The 23,857-nt window shown below is 41.5% G+C and overlaps 1 protein-coding gene across 1 annotated transcript; it reads left to right on the top strand.

The window, feature by feature from the left end:
- Positions 1–3,854: 3,854 nt before the first annotated feature.
- On the top strand, positions 3,855–13,033 carry LOC117373785 (SH3 and cysteine-rich domain-containing protein 3). Its single transcript, XM_033969888.2, has 13 exons — positions 3,855–4,131; positions 5,450–5,483; positions 5,684–5,765; positions 6,513–6,669; positions 7,588–7,685; positions 7,762–7,822; positions 8,394–8,491; positions 8,835–8,901; positions 9,502–9,551; positions 10,290–10,369; positions 10,455–10,506; positions 11,153–11,290; positions 11,527–13,033. Exons 2-13 carry the CDS (start codon positions 5,476–5,478, stop codon positions 11,632–11,634), a joined length of 999 nt encoding a protein of 332 aa, XP_033825779.1. The 5' UTR covers positions 3,855–4,131; positions 5,450–5,475; the 3' UTR covers positions 11,635–13,033.
- Positions 13,034–23,857: the final 10,824 nt, after the last annotated feature.

Here is a 23,857-nt window from a genome sequence, read left to right as displayed (position 1 = left end):
CTGTCAACACCAAACATGTTTCACATTGTTACTTTTGTAGATTTTCACAAAGGCTGTTCAGTCCTGTCCTGGATTCTTTGAAGTGAGGTCTATACATGAGAAAATGTCCTGTATTTGCATTGTTTTATATTCACCTTGTGCTGCCTACCAACTTGTACTGTTGAATGTTATGACACACATTTCTGTTGAGGTTGGTGCTTCGGTTATGTGCACATCCCATTAATTTAAATGGAGAACTAGAGAAAAGTCAGATTTCTCTAAAATGCTTCCCAAATATTATTATATTATATATTTATAGAAAATTCTCCATCACTGACAAATTATTTATATTCTACTATTGACCCAACTCAAGTCTAACATTTTTAGGCAAAGTCCATGAAAAAGTTGTTACCAACAGTTTATTAACTTTCTAATAAGACTGGTCTTATTAAGGGTCAATCCTGGGACCCCTGTTGTTCAATTTTTACACGCTGCCATTAGGCCAGTTTATACACAGCAATAATGTGTTGTACCGCAACTCTGCAGATGACACTCAGATCTATGTCTCACTGCAGCAGGTGAATATGGACCAGTGGATTCACTCTGCCACTGCATCAACAGATCAGTGTGTGGATGCAAAACAACTTTCTCCAGCTAAACTCAGACAAGACTGAAGGCATAGTCTTTGGCCCACAGAAACATAGAGAAAGTGTCAGCAGTCACCTCCAGTCTCTCTCTCTGAAACCTTCAAATCAGGCTAGAAATCTAGGGGTAATAATGGATTCAGACTTGAACTTTAACAGCCACATCAAATCAGTAACATGTGCAGCTTTTTACCACCTAAAAAAACATTGCAAAAATCTAAGGTAAACTGTCAAAGCCAGACTTACAGAGACTTATTCATGCATTTGTCTCCAGTAGGTTAGACTACTGTAACGTCCTGCTCACTGGCCTCCTCAAACGAGCCTTAAGACAGCTGCAGTACATCCAGAACACTGCTGTTCGGGTCCTGACTATAACAGGAAGTACTTCACACATGTGTCCTGTGCTCAGGTCTCTGCACTGGCTCCTGTGGCTCAGAGAATAGACTTTAAAGCAGCTCTGTGTGAACAAGTCTCTCCATGGACCAGCATCAAAGAACATCTCCCACATGTTAGTGCTACATGAACCATCTCACACTCTGAGAACTTCAGGGACCGGCCTCCTGCTGGTCCCAGAGTCAGGACTAAACATGGAGCATCAAACTGAACTGAAGATTTCCCAGGAGCACCTTGGCCCCATCTCTTTTCACTACTTTCTTTTTGCCTTTCTGACTTTTAGGTTGCAGTGGTCCTGACACAATGAATGTGCATAACACGGTTAGAAAACAAATACAAACATTGTACGAGTGTGATTATGTTTAACCACCTGTCACAAACGTGCTGGAAACATATAATGAAGGACCACAATAGTTCATGATGGATTGTTTTGGATTGTTTGTAAAACATTTGCAAACAAGTCAGCAATGCACATTCTGTGGGAGGCTTGAAAACAGATTCATAGTTTGTATAAAACTTATTTGTTGCTGAGACCAGCAGCCCTGTGAAAGTTATACAACCAGAATGATATTCCTCAGATAGTTCTACTCACCTCAAAAGTGCGGATTCACTTTATCCCATTCTTTCCTATGGTGAAAGTATCACTAAAGGAACATTTAAAAATCACGGAGCAAACAGTGAGAGACAGATGGATAATTTCAGACATGATGTTCAGACATTTACATACAATGTAAATACTCAAACCAAATGCTAGCCTAATTTAATAATCAAAATAGAACTAAAAAAATAGTATAAAGTAGTGGACTGAGTGTGTGTGAAGTTACTCATAGTGTTGGGCTCCAACCGTTTATTTTAAAGCACATTTTTGAACAGATGAGCATGTTTATCATAGCAACCAAACAGAAAAATCAGAAGTGAAGTTGTTGAAGATAACACCCTGTCCCACCACTGGTTTGGCAGAGGGTGGGGGCTTAGCAATGCTGTCAATCAAATCTGTTGCTAAAGCTAGCAGTAGCAACTTCTGGGGAAAGAAAGTGCCTCATCGGTCTGTTATTGTAATGACTCGTGGATTAAAAATGTGCAGACACGGGACTCAAAAAATGAACAGGGTTTATTTCAAAGAAAAAGCAAAATCTCAGTGTTGGGAGCTGGGTCAGAGGCTGAGGTGTTCAGTGGGTCCAAAAACGGAGTCACAAGAAGCGAAGTTTGTTTGCTGATGGGCTGCAGGTGAGTAGTGGGTGGTAACATTGTTGAGGGTGGTGCCAGACTCTACATCCACTCAAAGAACACAGACACAGAAGGGAGGGGGGAGACAGCACAAGGACACACAGGGAAAAAAACTGGAATCTTGACAGTTATAGCTCATACCTAGATTAATGGATGAAATAGCGGAATAAAAATCCCAGGATCATGTAGAGCGGGTTAATACAAACATTTTAAGACCAAAACAGCAGCAGTAACAGAGGAGCGAGAGTTTTTCAACAGAATGTGAGTTGATGGAGTCGAATCGTACCCATGTTTAATGAGGTGACAAGTGGGCGAGCTATGTCCAATAATATACACAGTCTATGGCCGTGGTCACATGTCAAACTCTGGTACATATGTACTCATAAATTGACATGGATCTCACATTAAATATCAAAACGGACTGGATTATTCAGCGTTTTTCCTGAGATGGGAAAATATGAATCTTTTAAAGCTAAGGCAAGGTTTGGCTGCACAGCCGCAGCTGTTAGCACTCACCTCACACCAAGGAGATCCTGGGTTCAACTCCTTGTTCTCCCTGTGCCTGTCTAGGTTTCCTCCAGGTGCCTTGGTTTCCTCTGCCATTAAAAGCACGTGCAATAGTCTCCCTCCCTGTACAATCAGATATGTGGAGTTTTATGTCATGCAATAATGGAAAGTCCAGTTCATTGTTATCGTCTGGTGGATGTGGTTATTGACCATGGGACGGGGGTTCAGCAGCCTCACAGCCTGCTTATGATCTCCTCTTAAATGAGTTGGCTCAGGTTTATCAGCTTGATGTAAAGCAAATGGATCAAATCATTGACTGTAATACATGTATTTAATCACACTCACACTGGGGGACTGAAATCTGTACACATCTGTTCACTTCATAGGGACGTTTTGAGGAGACCCATGGGTAAATATCAATGTCATGGTTTAAAGAACACATATGCAAAATGTACTTTTTTCAGCTTTTAACCATGTTATACTGCCCTTATCCAAAACATACCTGGAGTTGTATTTTTACTTTATTCAAACTTATTTCATTAAGCCATTAATCCAAAGTCTCAAAAATGCTCTGTTTCCATTTTGTCTAGATTTTTGCAACATAGATAGAACTATAGACTTCTCCTGTGCAGTTTTATATAAATACTAACTCTTGACTCATTGCAGGGTCAAACTGTGTTTACAATGAACACAGAGCTCTATTAGCATAGCATTCACAGGGGATAAGGTCTTTCTTACTGCTGACAGTAGAGGGAGCTTAACCACCTGAATACCTCATTGGAAACAAAGATCAAGTTGATAAAGTATATTTTCCAAATGCAGATATTATTTTAAGTTAGAAAATGTGTAACACTGCCAAGCAAAAGCATGAGCCAGAAGAATGTAAAATATGTGTTCTTTAAAATTAAGGTATGGGTTCATTTACTTTAAGTTTATACAGTTTAGGTGAAGTCCAGACAAGTAGTAATTACATTTAAGGTCAGGGTCAGTCTCCAGGAAATAAATGCTAGTCAATATAATGTCTTCACAATAAATGGAAACATGTGTGTGGACGGACTGTACATGCTGCTCTAGTTTCCCCTGTCATCTCTGCTCTGTCCAGGGCCACCTGTCACCAGCACTCACCCCGACCGGTCCTCCAGCATTTGGTCCAACACAGTCCTGCTAACCCTGAGTTCAAGAAAACACACACAAGCTTAGCCTAGTTCACACCAAGAAGCCACAGAGAATCTCTACACAAGCTAACACTGGGATTGTATTTAAGTTACATTTTTGAAGTGATATTGAAGTGAGGAGGGATTTTGATTGGTTAGTTTTATCTTAATTTTGTGGGACAGTTTTGAGGAGAATCTCGTGTACTTCCTGTGTCAAGATTTTAGAGGTAAGAGATTTGCTTCATTTCATAACATAACTTAACATAATATTGTAAAGAAGTTCAATTTTAATGAGTGCAACCTTAACATTTTGAAGATAATTACAGATAATCAAGTAGATTTTTTAAAATTAATTTAAGTAATCCATACAGATGATACTGAGATTACACAGTTTTATGACAATACCTTTAACAGAATGGAAGTATTATTATTAAATGTCAAAAATCACATTCTATTGTCTAAATAAAGAGTGTTTTAATTATCATTGCTGTATTGGAATCGGTATTGAGTATCGAGTACATGTCTCAGTATTGAAATCAAGTTTTTTAGTAACCACAAATAGCACACTTATAGCAAGTCTGAAGTGTGCATTTATTATGAGAAAAAAAGACCAAAAAAATGCATTAAATTAGATATTTGGTTACCTCATTCCTTACTTTCATAGTAGCTCAGTCCTCTTCAAGTAAATGCTCCCGTCTTTAGATCATGACAAATAGTCCTATTATAATATTATTGTTATTTGTGAGTATCTTGTCTCTGAGTCCTTCAGTGCCAGAGACATGGTCCATATTTAGCTGGGATGAGATTGGATTTCACAGCCTGAGAATAGGCGCAGGCTGGTGGACAAGTGAATGCGGTTATGAGGCCATAGAAACACTGCACTTGTACATGTAGGATAAGTGCAAGAGCGTGGAGTTTCTGTAAAAGATTTCAGATGAATAGAGTAACAATAGAGTTTGTTGAAGCTCTTCACAAACACAGTAAATTATACCAGTGGAAGGATTCTCATTTTACCCAATAATAAAGCCCCACTTTATAACTTTTAACCTTTTTTTTTTGTTGTTATTTTAGGCGTATTTATCGCAGTGAAAAATGAACAAACATATGTACAGCAACTTATGGGGTTGTTCTGTGTTTTCTTAGTATTTTGGCTACAGTGCATATGTATGGACTTTTTCCTGTTAGTCTGGTCTTTATTTGAAGGGACAATGTACAGAAACATCAAAACAGAGATCTTCCGCACCATATTATTGCAGGTTATAGCTAGTTTCCATTGGCAGTCGCTGCTTCCAACAAACATGGCAGATTTCTTTTCAAAATAATACATTTGTAACATTCAGTTCTAATCTCTATATACTGCAGAGTATATAGAGATGTAAGATGTAAGTTTAAGTAAGTTTTGTTATATTGTCAATGTACCTACCTAAACTACTTTTATGTTATAACTGTGACAGAGAGACACAGTGTAGCCTGTAGTTTTGGTATTTTTAAAATCCACTTATAGAAAAAATGTAATGTATTCCTTGTCTTTCACATCTCCTTTAGACTCTACATCTGATCTTCATCCCATCATGGACGGGTGAGTATCCACTTTTCTCACAGCCAGATTTAATCCACTGACATTCCCATGAACAAACCAACACTCACGCCACATTATTACTTAAGATAAGAGCCTCACTAAAATGGCTTCTCCACACGGCTGTCATCTACACAACACCCCCTGACCCGCTTCACAAGGAAAGGTCAGGTTTCCTCACACGATCTCTTTTTGTGTCCCAGGGAGGATGACAAGCACTCAGTGGACATCCATGACAACCCTCCACAGCCCGATAACTTTGTGAAGGAGGACGGAGGGGAGACAGTGAGTGGAAGCCCAGTCTGGACCTCCAGCTGGGACAGGGACTGGGGCGAGGCAGTATGGGTCCTGACACACAGCTTTGTGTTAAGGAAGTGATCAGGGAGTGTGTGAGCCATTTTGGTTTTGTTTATCAAGGACAAAGCAGTCTATGGATATACTTTTGAGATGTTTGGCAAGACAAATATAAATATAGTCAATATGTGAGTAATCCTCTTACTTAGAGGTTGAAGAGCTCCTCTGTGTTTTTAAAATCTGTTCAATAACCTGCTAGATTGACATGTGTACCACACAAATTGAGTTCTGAGAAAAGCACAGAGATATTTCACGTCCATAAATGCATAAAGCACTTACCTTCTGCACATTAAAAAACAGAACAGTCTGTATTTCTGCTAAAATAGATTGAAGTACGTCCATCACTATTTTGTTTTGGTTCATTTGGGCACTTCATTTGGGCGCTTCATCTTTGGCTCCGCCCAAACCACAGTGCTGCCCTGTGATTGGTCTGAATCACCTGTGGAACCTGCGCTGGGTTTCTCTCATGGTTTTCCCCATCAACTCAAAACGTGCATAATAGGTCAGATCCTCCAACTGAGGTAGTCCTGGTCCAAGACTAGCTTAAGATCTGGGTTCCACTGCTCCTCACAGAGGACCACCTTGGATTAAAGGAAGGGTCAAATTCTCCTGACAGAACCAATAAAGTCCTTGTACCTTGTATTGAATATTTCAGCCTGTGTTTCTGTGTATGTACAGGTGTACTTCATCTATGAGGAGGAGGTGGAGGTGGAGGAGAAGGAGCCCGAGCCTCCTTCTGAGCCCGTGGTCATGGTCAATGATAAACCACACAAGTTCAAGGACCATTACTGCAAGAAGCCCAAGTTCTGTGACGTGTGTGCGCGGATGATCGTCTGTAGGTCACACATACACACCGCTATGCATATACATACTGTCATTTTAAGAGTACACCATGTAACTTTTCTAGTGAAGGGTACAACGCCTGCTTGTCTCCATAGAGATGTTATTGTTTTGCCTTAAAACAAACTCTAACTGACATCTTTCTGTAAGGATGGTCGCTTCTTCTCTGTTCTGACCTGTGACTCGGTGCAGTATACCACCATAGTTGAGAGAGAAATGTTTAATGCCATGCTGTGAAACATTTCAGGCATAGCAGTAACATCTCCATGGAGACAAGCTGGTGGCGGATCCTCCACCAGAAAAGTTACAAAGTACATCTTTAAAGAAGGCCAATTGCACTTGTGTTTGCTCTATAGTTATAATCTGTGACACCCCTGGATCATTATATATTCATAATTTGCACATTTTAAATTGCAATAGTCATCTGCAATAGTCATCTAAAACCAAAAACAATAAAGAAGTCCACTCACTTCCGCGTTAGAAAACTGCAGTACCCAATGAGAGCTGAAGTCACTAGATCAAGCTAGCAAGATTTTATCAAAATGAAAATTAAAAAAAATACTCTGCAATGCTGCCTAATCCCACAACTATCACAGATTAAGAAAAGAAAATAGAAGAAAGAAGTAAGCACACAGCAGTGGGCATGTGCTGGTGAGGTGAAAACAGGGTGATCGGCAATGTGGTGTCTTGAAAACAAGCAAGTACAGATCGCTCAAACATGCACAAATCTCTTCAAATACAACTCTGAGTGAGTTAACGGTGAGGAAAACAACTATCACATGCAAGCTCTAAAAAGTCGATTCTGCTTGCTTGCCACTTGAAAATATCTCATCCATTACAGTGGAGGTCGATTTGTTCCCAGCACATTCCCTGTGATACTCACTGTGTTTATCACGTATCATGTTCTTTTTAGTGAATAACAAGTTTGCTCTGAGGTGTAAAAACTGTAAAACCAACATCCACCATGCGTGTCAGTCCTATGTGGAGTTTCAGAAGTGTTTTGGAAAAATTGTAAGTCTTTTTTATCATTAGAAAAGAACATTTGGATGATCCTAATATGTTACTAAAAATCCAGTTGTTTTTGCAGCCTCCAGGATTCCGACGGGCGTACAGCTCTCCTCTGTACAGCAGCGACATCCCCGACCCCAGTGAGTGCATTCACACACATTATACTGATTGACTTTTGCTTTTTGTACATAGTAGAGCCATAGGTTGTTCACAGGGATATGCAAATCTTATTGGTACAATGTAATAAGTGTATTTTATGAGCTAATGCAAAAAACATATAATAATAATAATAATAATAATAATAATAATAATAATAATAATAATAATAATATTATTATTATTATTATTATTATTATTATTATTATTATTATTATTATTATTATTATTATTATTATTATTATTATTATTATTATTATTACTACTACTACTACTACTACTAATAATAATAATAATAATAATAATAATAATAATAATAATAATAATAATAATAATAATAATAATAATAATAATAATAATAATAATAATAATAATAATTGTCCTGATTTGGGGAATGGCTGGACTATACAATTAAAATCTTTACTTCACTGCAATTAAATATAGTTTTTTTAAGCAACAATAAATTTGTGAACTTGTGATCATATTTTATGAATTAAACCTAGGCTAAATATTTTGCTGTTTGCCATCTATCACCCTGCTATTGCCAATTGACAGACAATGTGAACAGGAACGACCCCGTATTCGACACACTGAGAGTGGGGGTCATCATGGCCAACAAGGAGCGCAAGAAAGGAGAGAACGACAAGAAGAATGTAAGTTTAACCGGAAATTAAAGTGTATGTGACATGTTAGACTAATCACTCATCAACAAAACTTACAATATCATTATATTCACCATTTTACTATAAATCTTGCCTGTTTTTTGTTTTTTTTTCCATTTGATTAATTTTGCTGAAGTTTATAATTTTACTTTCTGGTTGAACATGAGGAGCAGATATGATATGTGCGCAGGTCATTCCACTACTGTTACCTAGCAACCAGAATGTTTATTCAAATTTTTTTCACAAACTGCTACTTGACTGACTGTAAAAATATGATAAATATTTAGCACACCCACCAAATCATAATAATAAAAATGTATATGTTTTTTTCTAGATTATGATGATGGAAGAGGAGGAGGAGGAGAACCAGCAGCCCAAAGAGAATGAAGAAGGAGGGGAAGGTACTTTCACAGTTTAAAGCACAACAGGTTTTCTTGTTTTTTCAAATTCTGACTGGTTTGGTGGGATAGTACCTGTGCTAAATATTTATTATAGTTTTAGGGGCAGTTAAGTGAAAGTACTAAAATATATGAAGTAGTGAGTTCTAAAATATAATGCCTCTACCATTGTCATGAATATGGAAAATTCTAGGAAGACATTTTTAACAATTTTATCCTTTTATTAGTCATATCTCGTGACTATTGTGTAATTTTGTTTTAAGTTTTAGTCCTTGTTTGCAGTATGTTTGCTATGTAACATGTATATAATTATCTCTATGTATTTTATATCTGCTGCTTGTGTTGAACCAGCAGGAAGTAAAATTATAAACTTCATTATTTTAGTCCTAGTTTAGTCCTTATGTGTTGTAATATATTCTTGATTTAGTAGTCTTGAATTTAACCAGATTAAGTTTCAGTGTCTTGCTCTTGTTTCAGTGTCTTGCTAAGTTTCAACAGCACGACACAGTTAGTAGAAGGACTGAACCACCAACCATTCTGAAGCATGTTCATGTGATGCCTACTGTAGTGTCTGCACTAATATAAACGTGTTTACTGCTGCAGGAAAGCCCGACGACAAGAAAGACAAAGGAGGAGACAAGGCCGATGATAAGGTCAGCCATAAGCGTCTCATAGATATGTTTTATTTTTATTTACACACTGACTCATGTTGTAACTGTGATCAGATTTAGAGTATTTATTTTCCTTAGTCAATATTCTGTATACACCTGTTCAGGAGCATAAACATTTGAGAGAAGATGAAATCCTGAACTGCTAAACTAGTACAAGAAGGTTTGTAGAGGTCTGAACAACAGGGTTAATTGCAGGGTTGACTACAAGGTTAACAACTGCATTAACTATTTTTAGACAGAATAAGACCCAATGCAAACACAGGGACATTTAGTTCTCTGTATACAACATTATCATCTGTTTTGTAGTTATTTTGAGCTTTCGAATTGCAAATTTAAAGGGACTGTCTATAGCCTGCTCTCTTAAAGTTTTAAGAAGGGAACAACAATCACAACTGAACCTGCAGAGAGAGCACACATGCATGTTTTCTCATTGTCAGTGTATGGACAAGCCTCATGTGAAAGGTCAGAGCCTCCAAAATTCACTCACAGCTGCAAAGGCTGCAGAGTCTTTTCAGGTTTAAACCAACTGGGTTTCAGTATCAAACCCAAATGAGAGGCTCATGTGAGGCCCATTCTGCTTTCTGATTATTTTGAGAACAAAACACCAAATTATAACATTAACAACTTGGCCAGGATGTCCAGTGTGTTGATTATGTTTATGGAATTTAAAACCAACATTTTACATACAGTTCCTTTCAAATGTTGTGATGTTGTGTCCAGGCTAAGGCCTTCTCTCAGTCACATTACTACCTGGCTCTGTACCGCTTTAAGGCCATCGAGAAGGATGACCTCGACTTCCAGTGAGCTTTCACTCATTTATATTCATTTGGCATGTTTTATATCTGAGGATTTCACTAATGTGTAATAAATGTGTATATATTTTAGCCCTGGAGACCGGATCACAGTGCTGGACGACTCCAATGAGGAGTGGTGGAGGGTGAGTTTTGGAAATATATTTTGTCTCTCTGACTTCTGATGGGCGTGACTGACAGGTGCCCAATGAGACAAACACATGGTTCATTTGGGTAACATAAACATGGTAGATAATGAGCAAAGAGGTAAACAAACACATAAACAAACAGATAAAAAGATAACACCATACATACTACTTTAAGAGTTTCAATTCAAATATAAACTTGGTTTGGTCCTGTTCTTGTCCTTGTTTAGTCCTGGATTGGTCCAGATTTAGTGGTTTAGTCCCAGTTTTGATGTGGTGACCATGCAAGTGAACGCACTCAGAATCACAACGCACACAGAGGAACAACACACCCAAAGGAACACAGATTTTTATGTTGTAGGTTGTAGATTTCATTGTAAATGTTACGAGGATAAATGAGATGTCTTGGATTTGAGAGACACCTGCGGTTGTGATTAGATGACTCCAAAATTAGACAGTTGTGTGATACATTGTGCGGTATGATGTCCTGCTTTCAAACAGAAAGTAGAGGGCGCTTGCTTGCTGGACAAGGAATCTATAGATTCAATACAATGGCCTAATGATACTAGGGCTGTCAATGTCCAAAATACAACAATGTGAGATTACTATCTATCACTAAGAACAGTAAGAACATGTTTGTTTTCAGGGTAAAATGGGGGATAAGACCGGATACTTCCCCACAAACTACCTGATCAAAGTCAAAGCCTCAGAGAGAGTGTATAAAGTCACACGTTCCTTCGTGGGCAACAGAGAGATGGGCCAGATCACACTCAAGAAGGACCAGGTAACACACACGCTATAAGTATCCAGCATGAACACTGGGGCTGCACAATATGCAATGTGCTCTAACTGTATGCCTTAAAGTACAGGTTTAAAAATCTACTAAAAAAATGTGCTTTACTTTCCAACCCTGAGTTTAATCTTAGGCTAACAGAAAACTCTCACATGTGACAACACAATCCCAAACTGTCTTGCCAAATGTATTTCTCTTGACCTCTGTGTTTTCAACTTGTGTTTCAGATTGTGGTGAAGAAAGGTGACGAGAAGGGCGGCTACCTAAAGGTCAGCACTGGACGAAAGCTTGGATACTTCCCAGCCGATCTGCTCCAAGAGATCACTGTCACATAAAAACATACAATAGTGTTTTATTTACACAAGTTATTATTGGGTTCAGGCATAACAACCTCCTACATCAGTATTTAGTGGAGATGGATCCAGGTACAATCCATGAGATATAATAGAGTCTAGAGAGACAGTCACCATGGTAACCAGCATCCATCCCTGAGGTAAAGCATAAGTGACCAATGAGCTCCTTCGTTTCATATGTGTCACTGAAAAAAACTAATCTGATCACGTTTGACCGGGTTTGAGATGTAAGGGAGGACGTGAGGACCAGACTGATATCAATCTGTATAAAAATACTAATGCCTATGTTCTACCATACTAATGTAAAACAAAACAAAACAAAAAATCTTGAAAAATTTGTAATTAGAATTTTGCTGCTTTTACAGTCACACGATGACTCTCGCAATAGTTGCCACAATAACACAATATATGATCTCTCTAACCTTTATTAAATGATCAGATTTATCATTCTTAATAAAATGCAGTATAAATGATAGAGGGTCACTGGAGTCCACCTGAGAGAGGGATGTCAAAATTATAGAATCTGAAAACATCCAAATATGGGTGGTGTGCAATAAGATATACTAGAATAACTAATGTTAGAGCACTATTTTATATAAGACATGCAAATAATGGTGAAAGCTTATTTATAGACAAGTTATCAACATATATATTTTTAAAAATAGCTCACAAATGACCTGTTTGCACTATGGATGGTATTCTCTTCATAATCTAAATAATAAACCTGAAGTGCACTTATATCACTTGTTTTTATTATGAAAGCACCTTTGCCTGATCAACACATTCACTACACAGATAATCAGGTAATGTGCCACTGGCCAGTACAATATTACACAGATATCAGCTTCATTTTACATCATGAAATGTATATTTACAGCCTGACATATGGTGATTAACAGTGCTGGAAAGTAAATGAATATATGTACCGAAAATACACATTCTGAATACTAATTTGAACTAAATGTATTCTGGTACAGTTACTCTTTCATTTGGTGGTATTCAGAATACAGTTACTTTTCTAAATGAAAAGGAATACATGACTGTACTTCATTATGCAATTTTTGGCTTTGAATTGCACAGTATTAGCGAGGGGGGAAAAAAAACAAAACACAAAGCTTTTTCAGTGTGTGCATGTCTCATTTTTCATCTTATAATTAGACATGAATTATTGTATAATGTAATGTATAAAAATCAAGCTGTTTGGAATTATATTTATGTTTTTTTGTTTTTTCCCACTATAATATAATGCAACTCAGAGTATTCAGAGTACAGTACTCTGACATGTAATGAATACCTTACAAAATACATTTTAATATGGGCATTTGTAACTAAATACATTTTCAAAGTATTCTTTCCATCACTGGTGAATAAAATATTAGACAGGAGGAGTAATTAAGAGAATGTATTTCTGTTTTTCCTGTGCCTCTGCTCTCCTCGTGTGGCCGAATCAGTGAATTGCATGTACAGTTTATTGATTTTTTTCCCCCGTCATTGTCTGTATGTACAGTGTTCCTACAGTTTTCTCATTTATTTATTATTTATTTGTTTCTTATATTTATTTACGCAGAGGAGCCCAATGAGAGCACTTGGGCTCTCTCTATTACCTATATGGATCATGTCTTTGCACTTGTGATTAAATGATTAGATGAAATTTAGGGGTAAAAGGCAAAGTAAAATCTGTCAAATGGACAAAACGTTGTAGGAATGGCTGCTCATTCTTCAGTTCTGGTCAGATTACCTTATATCTGTCTGCCTTATATCTATTTGAAGGGAGGAGCCAACTATGCTGAAACTGTAAACAGATATTGTTTACAGTTTCTGTATGTAGGCTAGGTCTGTTAAGCTACACCAAGTTTGCACTGTGCCTGAGTCATACTTAGCATATTCATTCAACTCTAAATGGATGCAGGCACCCAATAGAGCTGGCCAGGATGCCAATACGTGTGAAACAGGACCCTGTTTAATTCAGTGTGAGCCTCCTCTGTCCCTCCTCTGTCTCTCCTCTGAGCCTCCTCTGTCCCTCCTCTGAGCCTCCTCTGTCCCTCCTCTGAGCCTCCTCTGTCCCTCCTGTGTCTGTCCTCTGAGCCTCCTCTGTCCCTCCTCTGAGCCTCCTCTGTCCCTCCTCTGTCCCTGTTCTGTTCCTCCTCTGAGCCTCCTCTGTCCTTGCTCTGTCCCTCCTCTGAGCCTCCTCTGTCACTGCTCTGTCACTGCTCTGTCCCTCCTCTGTCCCTCCTCTGTCTCTCCTCTGAGCCTCCTGTCGCTGCTCTGTCCCTCCTCTGTCCCTCCTCTGTCGCTGATCTGTCCCTCCTCTGTGCCTCCTCTGTGTACCGTGACTCCTGTTCTCTCTTTGATTTAATTCCATCAGGTCCATAAACTCTAGATTCTGCTCCAGGATTTCCACATACTCTGCAGTTCCCGGGGCTATACTCTGAGCTCTGGGCTGTTCACAAAGAATATAAGAAGAATATATAATACTCCAGGTAAGTCATCTCCCCACGCCCATCTCTCTCCCACCTGCCACTGTCCACCACCACGTGACACAGCGGCCCGTGGCTCCGAGCTGGCAGGCGTTACCAAAGCCCCGCCCTCCCGCGGCGAGCGCACAGAGGCCGGGGAGGGTCATCCGCGGTCCCGCTGAGCCGTCTGCAGTGAGTCTACTCCCTCTGGCTGCTCCAGGTTAAATAAGACAAGACCACAGACCGGGAGCATCCGGGATTCAACACGAGCTCAGGCCCAGGCCTCCTCACCTGTCCTCAGCTCTGGCTCTGGATGCTGTACCCGCTTCTCTGTAACGCCCCAGAAGCGCAGAGTTTTACCGGTGAAATACACACAGCATGAGCCGAACAAAACACCACAGCTGTTTAAATATGAGGCTTAAATCATTTTTATTTGAGGTCCATTGATTTGAGGATAAATTAGAGCATGATTATTATTAGCTGCAGCAGAAAAGACGTGTGTGCTCCGTCAGAACAAAATTGAATCTCCTTCAGCCTGAGTTTTAGCGGCTAAAACCTGTGCCACATGTTGGCGTCACGCCCTTGACGCGCGAACCACCGAATTTTCAAGCTTCATCGCGCGAGGCGCTTGACGTGATCTGACGTCTTGTACGTGAACACAGCGTGGAGGATCCGCCCATAGAGATATTATTGGTTTATACTGAGCAAGTGACACCACCAAGCCAAGTTACAAGTCAGATCTCTGGAGAGGCGGGTGACCATGCACACAGAAATAATGCATGTAGCCTGAAGTTTTGTTGTTTGTTTAAAAATAAATAAATAAATAAATAAATAAATAAAATAAAATACACCCATAATTAAAAAGTACTATGGCACAATCCAAGCAAATCTTCATGGAGCAGGTGACCTTCCATGAAAAAGTGACATTGTGCAGCTTTAAGAGCAGCTCTAGTGGAGGTGCACAGAACATGGTTGAAATGAATGCTACATTTGAATTCAGTGAGTTCACTTTTTTTAGTCAGAACAAAATGTGCGGGAGTTTTGGCAGCAGTGACAGATGGAAACAATTAGGCTCCACGTCCATATTTACTTATAGGAGACGCAAACAGGAGGCTGTTCAGACTGCGTTGATATTAGCACTAATTAAACAGGACAAACTTTGTCCGAGTCTCTATCCCCTCATTATTCCTCTTAACTGCAGACAAGTGTCGGCCAGTCCGCTCCTCACATCTCATTTGTTGGCATGAGACTCTGGATGTGCAGCTGAGACGGCGCAGCCACAGAAATCCTCAGTAGAATTGTCAGTGATTTTTTATTTTTTTATTTTTTTTTTACATTTCTCGGTTGAGCTTCTGTCATTTTGTCAGCCTCCCGTGGATAAAGTAATGCAGGGACACTGGGGAAGCCTGTCAAGAGTGTGCCCGCCTCAGAGCACGTCCCCGGGCTGATGGCTCATAATAAGGCCCTGACCAGGTGCTGCAAATGAGGCTGCAGGTGTAGTCCGAGAGCGAGCAAAGAAGTGATGCTGTGCCGGACACGTGTGATCAAATTAGCCCTCTTCAACTCGGGCTTAAAAACGGAAGGAATTCACGCTGGTCCTCACTTGTCCTTCAGCTGTTTTTAAGCACATAGGGCCATGATGAAGGATTTATACTCCATGTATTTATACTCCATATACTCCTCATGTGCCTAGGACCAGTCCATGGGGGTGTAGATGACCACCTCTGAAAAATTTTATATCAGAAACAATGGAGACTTTTACATTTCAGAGCTGAATTCTGGAGGTCCCCCCAAAACCTTTATGCCACTGTGCAGCTGACTGAGAGGTACATCTGGACACGTGTTTACAGAGAGAGGAGAGAGAAGAGAGAGGAGAGAGAAGAGAGAGGAAAGAGAAGAGAGAGAAGAGAAGAGAGAGAGAAGAGAGGAGAGGGAAAGAGAGAAGAGAGAGGAAGCGAGAGGAGAGGAAGAGAGAGAAGAAAGAGAGGAGAGGGAGAGAGAGAAGAGAGGAAGAGAGAGAAAAAAGAGAGAGGAGGGAGAGAGAGAAGAGAGAGAGGAGGGAGAGAGAGAAGAGAGGAGAGGGAGAGAGAGAAGAGAAGAGAGAAGAAAGGAGAGGAAAAGAAAGAAGAAAGAGAGGAAAGGGAGAGAGAGCAGAAAGGAGAGGAAGAGAGAGAAGAGAGGAAAGGAAGTGAGCGAAGAGAGAATAAGAAGAGAGAGAAAAGGTGAAGAGAGGAGAGAGAAGAAAGGAGAGGAAGAGAGAGAAGAGAGGAGAGGAAGAGAGAGAAGACAGGAGAGGAAGAGACACAAGAGAGGAAAGGAAGAGACAGAAGAGAGGAGATGGGAGGAGAGAGCAGAGGGAGAACGATAGAGAGAGGGAGGGAGAGAGAGAGAGGTAGAGTAGTAGGAAGAGAGCAAGAGGAGAGGGAGGAAAAGAGAAAGTGAGGGAGAGAGAGGGAGGGAGGAAAAGAGAGAGAGGGAGGCAGTAGAGCAGTAGAAAGAGACTGAGAGGAGAGAGTGAGGGAGAGAGGGAGGAGGTAGAGAGGTAGGAAGGAAGTGAAGAGGAGAGAGAGGAAAAGAGAGTGAGTGAGAGAGGAGCGAGAGAGAGAGGAGGTAGAGCAGTAGGAAGAAAGTGAAGAGGAGAGAGAGGAAAAGAGAGTGAGAGAGAGATAGGAGATAGAATGGTAGGAAGAGAGCGAGAGGAGAGGGAGGAAAAGAGAGAGAGGGAGGGATAGAGGGAGGAAAAGGGAGAGAGAGGCAGAGAGGCGGTAGAGCAGTAGGAAGAGAGCAAGAGGAGAGGGAGGAAAAGAGAGAGGGAGGAGGTAGAGTGGTAGAAAGAAAGTGAAGAGGAGAGAGAGAAAAGAGTAAGTGAGAGAGAGAGGAGGTAGAGCAGTAGGAAGAAAGTGAAGAGGAGAGAGAGGAAAAGAGAGTGAGAATGAGAGGAGGTAGAAAGGTAGGAAGAGAGCGAGAGGAGAGGGAGGAAAAAAAGAGAGAGTGAGGGAGGGGTAGAGAGGCAGGAAGAGTGAAGAGGAGAGAGAGAAAAGAGGGGGAGAGTGAGGAGAAAGCGAGCAAAAGAGTGTAAGTGCAGTTGTATAAAAGCCGGTGCTTCGCTCTGTCACTTTCCTCTGGAGTGGAGTCACTTCTCATCCACTGTCCTGCTCCTGCTCCTCCGGTCGCACAATGAGAGCCTTGTACCTGAACCTCCTCCTGTGCCTGTGCCTCCTGCTGCCTGCCGCGGTGAGTCCTCAGACTGATGTACCTCTACTGATAATCACTCAACGTTTTTGTTCACTGTTGAAAAATAAATGTAACTTTGAAGTTAATAGAAAAATAGTCCGGTGAGTTAGAAATTTATGAGTAAATTGTTGTGTTTTTGCTTTTTGTTTTTTAAAGGCACATTATGAAGCTTTTGTGCCACCTGCTTGTCACCATGGAGATATCATTCTGCTGTCTGGAATGTTGCACAGTATGACAAACTACTATCTACCTCCCATTTTCTCAATTAGAGGTATTTTAGTGCTCAAAAATACCTTGAAAAACCTATTGTGAATGGTTGCATCTCCACAGATCTGATTTGTAGCTTGGTCTGTTAGTGTCACTTGATTGTCTCCATGGAGTTTTAAGCAATACTGTGGAACATTCCAGGCAAAGCAAAAACACATGCAAGGAGACAACCAAAAAAGTTGCATAGCGTGTCTTTAATCTATCACCAAATGTTAAACGATGGCTCACGGGTGACGTCTCCCAAGAGGTCACGTGTACTAAGTGTTGTGTCTATGATATTTCTTCATGAATAATTCATGCAAAATCTACTTTTTTGATCTGTCTATCACGTTTTAACATTCCCTCATCAAAAACTTGCTTGTATATGTCGTTGCACGTTTGACGAATCTAGCGACAAAGCTCTGCCCACAAACCTACGTAAACCAAGCTCTAGCACGGCCATTTTCCATAAATATACACAAGCATGATACAAAACAAGTATGGTCATTAGCAGGAAGCACACTGATTGTGTTGTGAACGTGCTCTGAAGGGTGACTTATTGCTGGAAGTAAAGGGAGGGGGGACTGTTTTCCAATATGTTTTCATGTTTCCATGTTATGAGTTAGCAATGAATACCCCACAGAAGTGTAACGGCCCTTCTTTAAATAAATGTATATGATACATAAAATGATGGTTTGACACATTTCGAAAAATTATCAAAATCTAGAGACCTACTGTATACATGTAAAAGTCAGTGCAAATTGCTAAAACTACACATTGTGAATGACTAAAAGGATTTCTTCAAAAATTAAAAATGTAAGAAATTATGAAGGATGTACTAACTTTTGATCTAATTCTGTTCCTGAAATGACTTGTTTTCCTGTAAGGTTGATGGAAATTGGTGACTCAAATTTGACTTCCTTTCATAATTGTGAATAATAAAAAACACTCTTTCTTTAGACAATAGAATGTCATTTTCAACATTAAATGGTAGTAGTTTTTTTTCTATTCCCATGTGTCCTTATATCTGTGTCGTCCTGTAGGTTCATAGTGGTCCATGGGTGTATACTAGTCTTTGTATGTCATACTTGTGAAAGATACAGCTCAACATAAATTTAAAGATATTCAGGAAAGGCTCACTTCTGTCTAGTGAATATTACTTTTTTAATATCGATACTTGCTCAAATTAGTGTAGTATTGAGTCACATTTGATTTGTGATCATGTTGACAATAATAATAATACTGTTCTTTCTCTCACACCAATATTATGTGGCCAACTTCTCTTTAAATGTTTTATAACTTTACTGATACAAGTATAATATGCGTCTACAGTTACAGTTACAGTTACAGATCATCCTAACAGTAATAAGTAATAATTCTTAATCGCATTATATACATTTTGACATCTCCACACATCTATATCAGTTGCCAGAGCATATTCCCAGGCACATGTTATATTACATTTTTAACAGATCGAACTGTATAACTCTAAGCAGAGCTGTTAGGGGCCTTATGTGTTATAATATATGGGGCCCCTATGTGTATTAATCTATGGGGCCCTCAAAAATGTCATATTTATTGTCAAGTTATGAAAAAATACACTAGCATATTTAAATGTTGTGCTTAATTTTTACTGTCTTAAAAATGCAAGAAACAGAAGTAGTTCATGTTAAAGAATTTAGATTTTAGAATTTTAAAGAGTGACCCTTTGCTTTGATCACTGCTTTGCACTGTTGGCATTTCTTGATCCTGACATGGCACAGCTGTAATGTGAAAATCAAAAAGCTCACTGAGAGAAGGACAGGGGTTTGCCGCACTGTTGACAAAACAAAGTCTGGATACTGTGACGATTTGTGATATTTGAAATGATTTAGTTGAGCTATTTCACTTTTTCCTTTGCTACGTAATTCCATATATTTTGCATCATATATTTGTTGTCTTCAGTGTGTATCTAAAATGTAGAAAATAGTAAACATAAAGAAAAAAAGATTGAATGAGATGATGTGTCCAGTCTTTTGAGTGGTAGTGCGTGTAGTATACAGGTAATCCATATCAAGCAAATCAAAATAACAATTATTAATTTCGCAGTTAGGAACTTCCATTGTAGACAGAGCTCTGGTACAAATAGTGACACGGCACTTACATCCATAGAATATAACAAAAAGCACATTAATCAGCATGCTAATTTTAAATAGAACAATAAAAAATACACAAATCCAGCACTGCCCCTGCACAGATAGTAAGGTAAGAAGCTGTGGGTGTAGAATGTGTGAGCTGTCTGAGGAGATTTGTGCGCCTTTTCTCAGGACTCTGGCATTGTAGATGGTGGTGAGTTACTCCTGTTGCTGTTCAATGATTTTGCTGCAGATTTCTATGATTTTATAGAGACTGTGGCGATAGGTGAGACTGAGGCAACCAAACCAGACTGTGATGCTGAATGCGATGATGGATTCTTCAAAGCATTTGGAGAAAATGGCAAGAATTGATGGGTAGACTTGTAGTTTGTGAAGTTTACGAAAAAAAGAAGAGGCATTGTTGACATTTGAGTAGATGTGCTCTGTACCGAGTTGTGATCAGTTATGGTGCTGAGAGATCCTGTGGTTCCCGAACCAGACCCCCTCCGGCCCCTGGCTGCGCCTAGAAATTCTGTCCATAAATATAATGAACAGAACCGGTGACAAAGGGCAGCCCTGGCGGAGACCAACATGCACCGGGAACAGGTCTGACTTACTGCCGGCAATGTGAACACAGCTCCTGCTCCGGTCATACAGGGACCCGACAGCCCTTAGCAAAGAGCCCCGGACCCCATACTCCCAGAGCACCCCCCCAAAAAACACCACGAGGGACACGGTCGAATGCCTTCTCCAGATCCACAAAACACATGTGGACTGGTTGGGCATACTCCCATGAACCCTCGAGGACCCGATGGAGAGTATAAAGCTGGTCCAGTGTTCCACGACCGGGACAAAAACCACACTGCTCCTCCTGAATCCGAGGTTCGACTATCGGTCGGATTCTCCTCTCCAGTACCGTGGAGTAGACCTTACCGGGAAGGCTGAGGAGTGTGATTCCCCTGTAATTGGAACACACCCTCCGGTCCCCCTTCTTATACAGAGGGACCACCACCCCAGTCTGCCACTCCACAGGTACTGTCCCCGACCGCCACGTGATGTTGCAGAGACGTGTCAGCCAAGACAGTCCCACGACATCCAGAGACTTGAGGTACTCAGGACGGATCTCATCCACCCCCTGAACCTTGCCACCGAGGAGCTTGCTAACCACCTCGGTGACTTCAGCCAGGGTGATGGACGAGTCCGCCTCCGAGTCCCCAGTCTCTGCTTCCTCCTCGGAAGACATGACGGGGGGATTGAGGAGATCCTCAAAGTATTCCTTCCACCGCCCGACAACATCCCCAGTCGAGGTCAGCAGCTCTCCACCCGCACTGCAAACACTGTTGGTGAAGCACTGCTTCCCCCTCCTGAGGCGTCTGACGGTTTGCCAGAATTTCTTTGAGGCCGTCCAATAGTCCTCCTCCATGGCCTCCCCGAACTCCTCCCAACCCTGAGTTTTTGCCTCTGCAACCGCACGCCTGTACTCATTGGCTGCCTCAGGAGTCCCACGAGCCAACAAGGCTCGATAGGACTCCTTCTTAAGCTTGACGGCATCCCTTACTTCCGGTGTCCACCACCGGGTTCGGAGATTGCCGCCACGACAAGCACCGCAGACCTTACGACCACAGCTACGAGTGGCCGCATCGACAATAGAGGTGGAGAACATGGCCCACTCGGAGTCCATGTCTCCAACCTCCCCCGGGATCAGGGAGAAGTTCTCCCGGAGGTGTGAGTTGAAGACCCCTCTGACAGAAGGCTCTGCCAGGCGTTCCCAACAGACACTTACGATACGCTTGGGTCTGCCAGGTCTGTCCGGCTTCCTCCTCCGCCAGCGGATCCAACTCACCACCAGGTGGTGATCGGTTGACAGCTCAGCCCCTCTCTTCACCCGAGTGTCCAAGACACGCGGTCGGAGATCAGATGACACGACAACAAAGTCGATCATCGACCTCCGACCTAGAGTGTCCTGGTGCCACGTACAGAGTCCCCAGTCGGCGCACTGTCTAGTACCCCTCCCAGGGACTCCAAGAAGGCCGGGTACTCTGCACTGCTGTTTGGCCCATAGGCTGACACAACAGTGAGAGACCTGTCCCCGACCCGAAGGCGCAGGGACGCGACCCTCTCGTTCACCGGAGTAAACTCCAACACGAAGCGGCTGAGCTATGGGGCAATGAGCAAGCCCACACCAGCTCGCCGCCTCTCCCCGCGGGCAACGCCAGAGAAATGGAGAGTCCAGCCCCTCTCAAGAAGTTGGGTTCCAGAGCCCAAACTGTGCGTGGAGGCGAGGCCGACTATATCTAGTCGGTAACGCTCAACCTCCCGCACAAGCTCCGGCTCCTTCCCCCCAGCGAGGTGACATTCCATGTCCAGAGATCCGGTCGTCGAGGCCCCCGCCTTCGACTGCCACCCAGATCTTCATGCACCGGCCCCTTATGGATCCTCTTGCGGGTGGTGGGTCCACATGAGGACAGCCCCACGTCACTCCTTCGGGCTGAGCCTGGCCGGGCCCCGTGGGGAAAGGCCCGGCCACCAGGTGCTCGCTGTCGAGCACCCACCCCAGGCCTGGCTCCAGGGTGGGGCCCCGGTAACGCCGGTCCGGGCGATGTAGCGTGCCTTGATTGTACTCTTTTCATAAGGGGCTTCTGAACTGCTCTTAGTCTGTCCCGTCTCCCTGGACCTGTTTGCCATGGGTGACCCTACCAGGGGCATGAAGCCCCCGACAACATAGCTCACAGGATCATTCGGGCTCTCAAACCCCTCCACCACGTTAAGGTGGCGGTTCAGGGAGGGGAATCTTTGTACCATTTCTGCAATCGTTTTATCCCTACATTCCCAATCATCACATCTAAATTTGTCTTATAATTATCCTCACGTCTTCATCCCTGGGCCCCTCCTGCAGTGTTTAGCTTACCTCCGCCCCGCTGCCGTTGTTACACGGGAGGCAGCATTGGCATCCTGACACCAGCCCTGTCACACACGGGCCCCCAATTAGAGCAGGTGATCATGCTACATCTCTGCAAATTTAGGCTCCTACTATAGGCACAGCTGCAGACTGGCACAGGGAGGAGAGGAGGAGAGGAGGAGAGAGGGTGCTAACGTTGGCTGAAATAATGACATCCCGCGAGCTGTTTACGGGGAGTGTGCAGCAGAATACGTCTGAGCTGCCACCCGCCGTCAACGTGAAATGACGGAATGAAAAAATAAAGCAAATACCCAACAACAACTGTGCTCAACTTTGGCAGTTTGTGGCTCGCTGTGGGAGGTGTAGGGACGGATAGTCTGGCTCCATATGCAGCGCCACTTAAAGAGTTTCTTAGTGTTGAGAAATGCAATTGGTTTAGATTACATTTTTATTTTATTTTGTCAAAAATAAACGGCGTAGTGTTTCATGAGGGCTGAATAGGGCCTTAGACTGGGGGACTTAGAGGTCTATTATTGTCCCAGGCCTAGAGTCTCAGGGGCCCAGAATTGAACCCTCACATGGACCCTATTCACCCTAATGCTTCTTGTTCACGGTCTCTGCATTTCAATTGACAGACCTGCTGATTGTGAGGAATAATCTAGTTTAAAAATATTATCATGAGGGGGATTGGAGCTAAGATTTAGTTTTGAAATAATAATAATAATAATAATAATAATAATAATAATAATAATAATAATAATTTTGAGTTACTTAAATACTGCAGATAGGCAGTTTTGTTCTATGAGTTGATTATATCATTTATCTCAAGGCTGTGCAGTGAATCCAATCTTCGTCACATCCTGATCAAATTATAAGATCATTATTTTAAAAGCCCTAAGAGTATTTGTCGATGTCTAGACTACAGATTGGAGCAGATTAGCAATTTTTAAACACATTTACTTTTCTTTTGCATGCTTGGATTGAGTGTCTGATGCCCTCTGTTGGCTAGAAAGGGCAGTGAAATATTTTTGAAACGATAAATTAGCAGCATAGGTACTATCAGCGTAACATCAAGATATTGTAAGAACGCTTAAATTGAAAGGAAAATTCTTGATCACATCCCATTTCTGTTTACACTTCTGCCATTTGCGTTTCATGTCTAGAATATCCCCGCCCCTTGTGACATGACTGGTGGTTACCTTGTGTGCCTCTCTAATGACTGGATTTGTTTGGATTTGTGCATTAAAGACAGAGCA

The sequence above is a fragment of the Periophthalmus magnuspinnatus genome, chromosome 7 (genome assembly GCF_009829125.3).
Source record: "Periophthalmus magnuspinnatus isolate fPerMag1 chromosome 7, fPerMag1.2.pri, whole genome shotgun sequence".
NCBI classification, from domain to species: Eukaryota; Metazoa; Chordata; class Actinopteri; order Gobiiformes; family Gobiidae; genus Periophthalmus; species Periophthalmus magnuspinnatus.
The sequence above is the reverse complement of the archived record's forward strand: the minus strand, read 5'-3'. Positions and strand labels throughout refer to the sequence as shown.

What these genes read in the sequence shown, in the direction of transcription:
- LOC117373785 (XM_033969888.2), top strand. An exon ending in AGAAGTGTTTTGGAAAAATT is followed by an intron (nt 7,686 to 7,761) that starts GTAAGTCTTTTT and finishes TTGTTTTTGCAG; the next exon opens with CCTCCAGGATTCCGACGGGC. An exon ending in GAGAGAACGACAAGAAGAAT is followed by an intron (nt 8,492 to 8,834) that starts GTAAGTTTAACC and finishes GTTTTTTTCTAG; the next exon opens with ATTATGATGATGGAAGAGGA.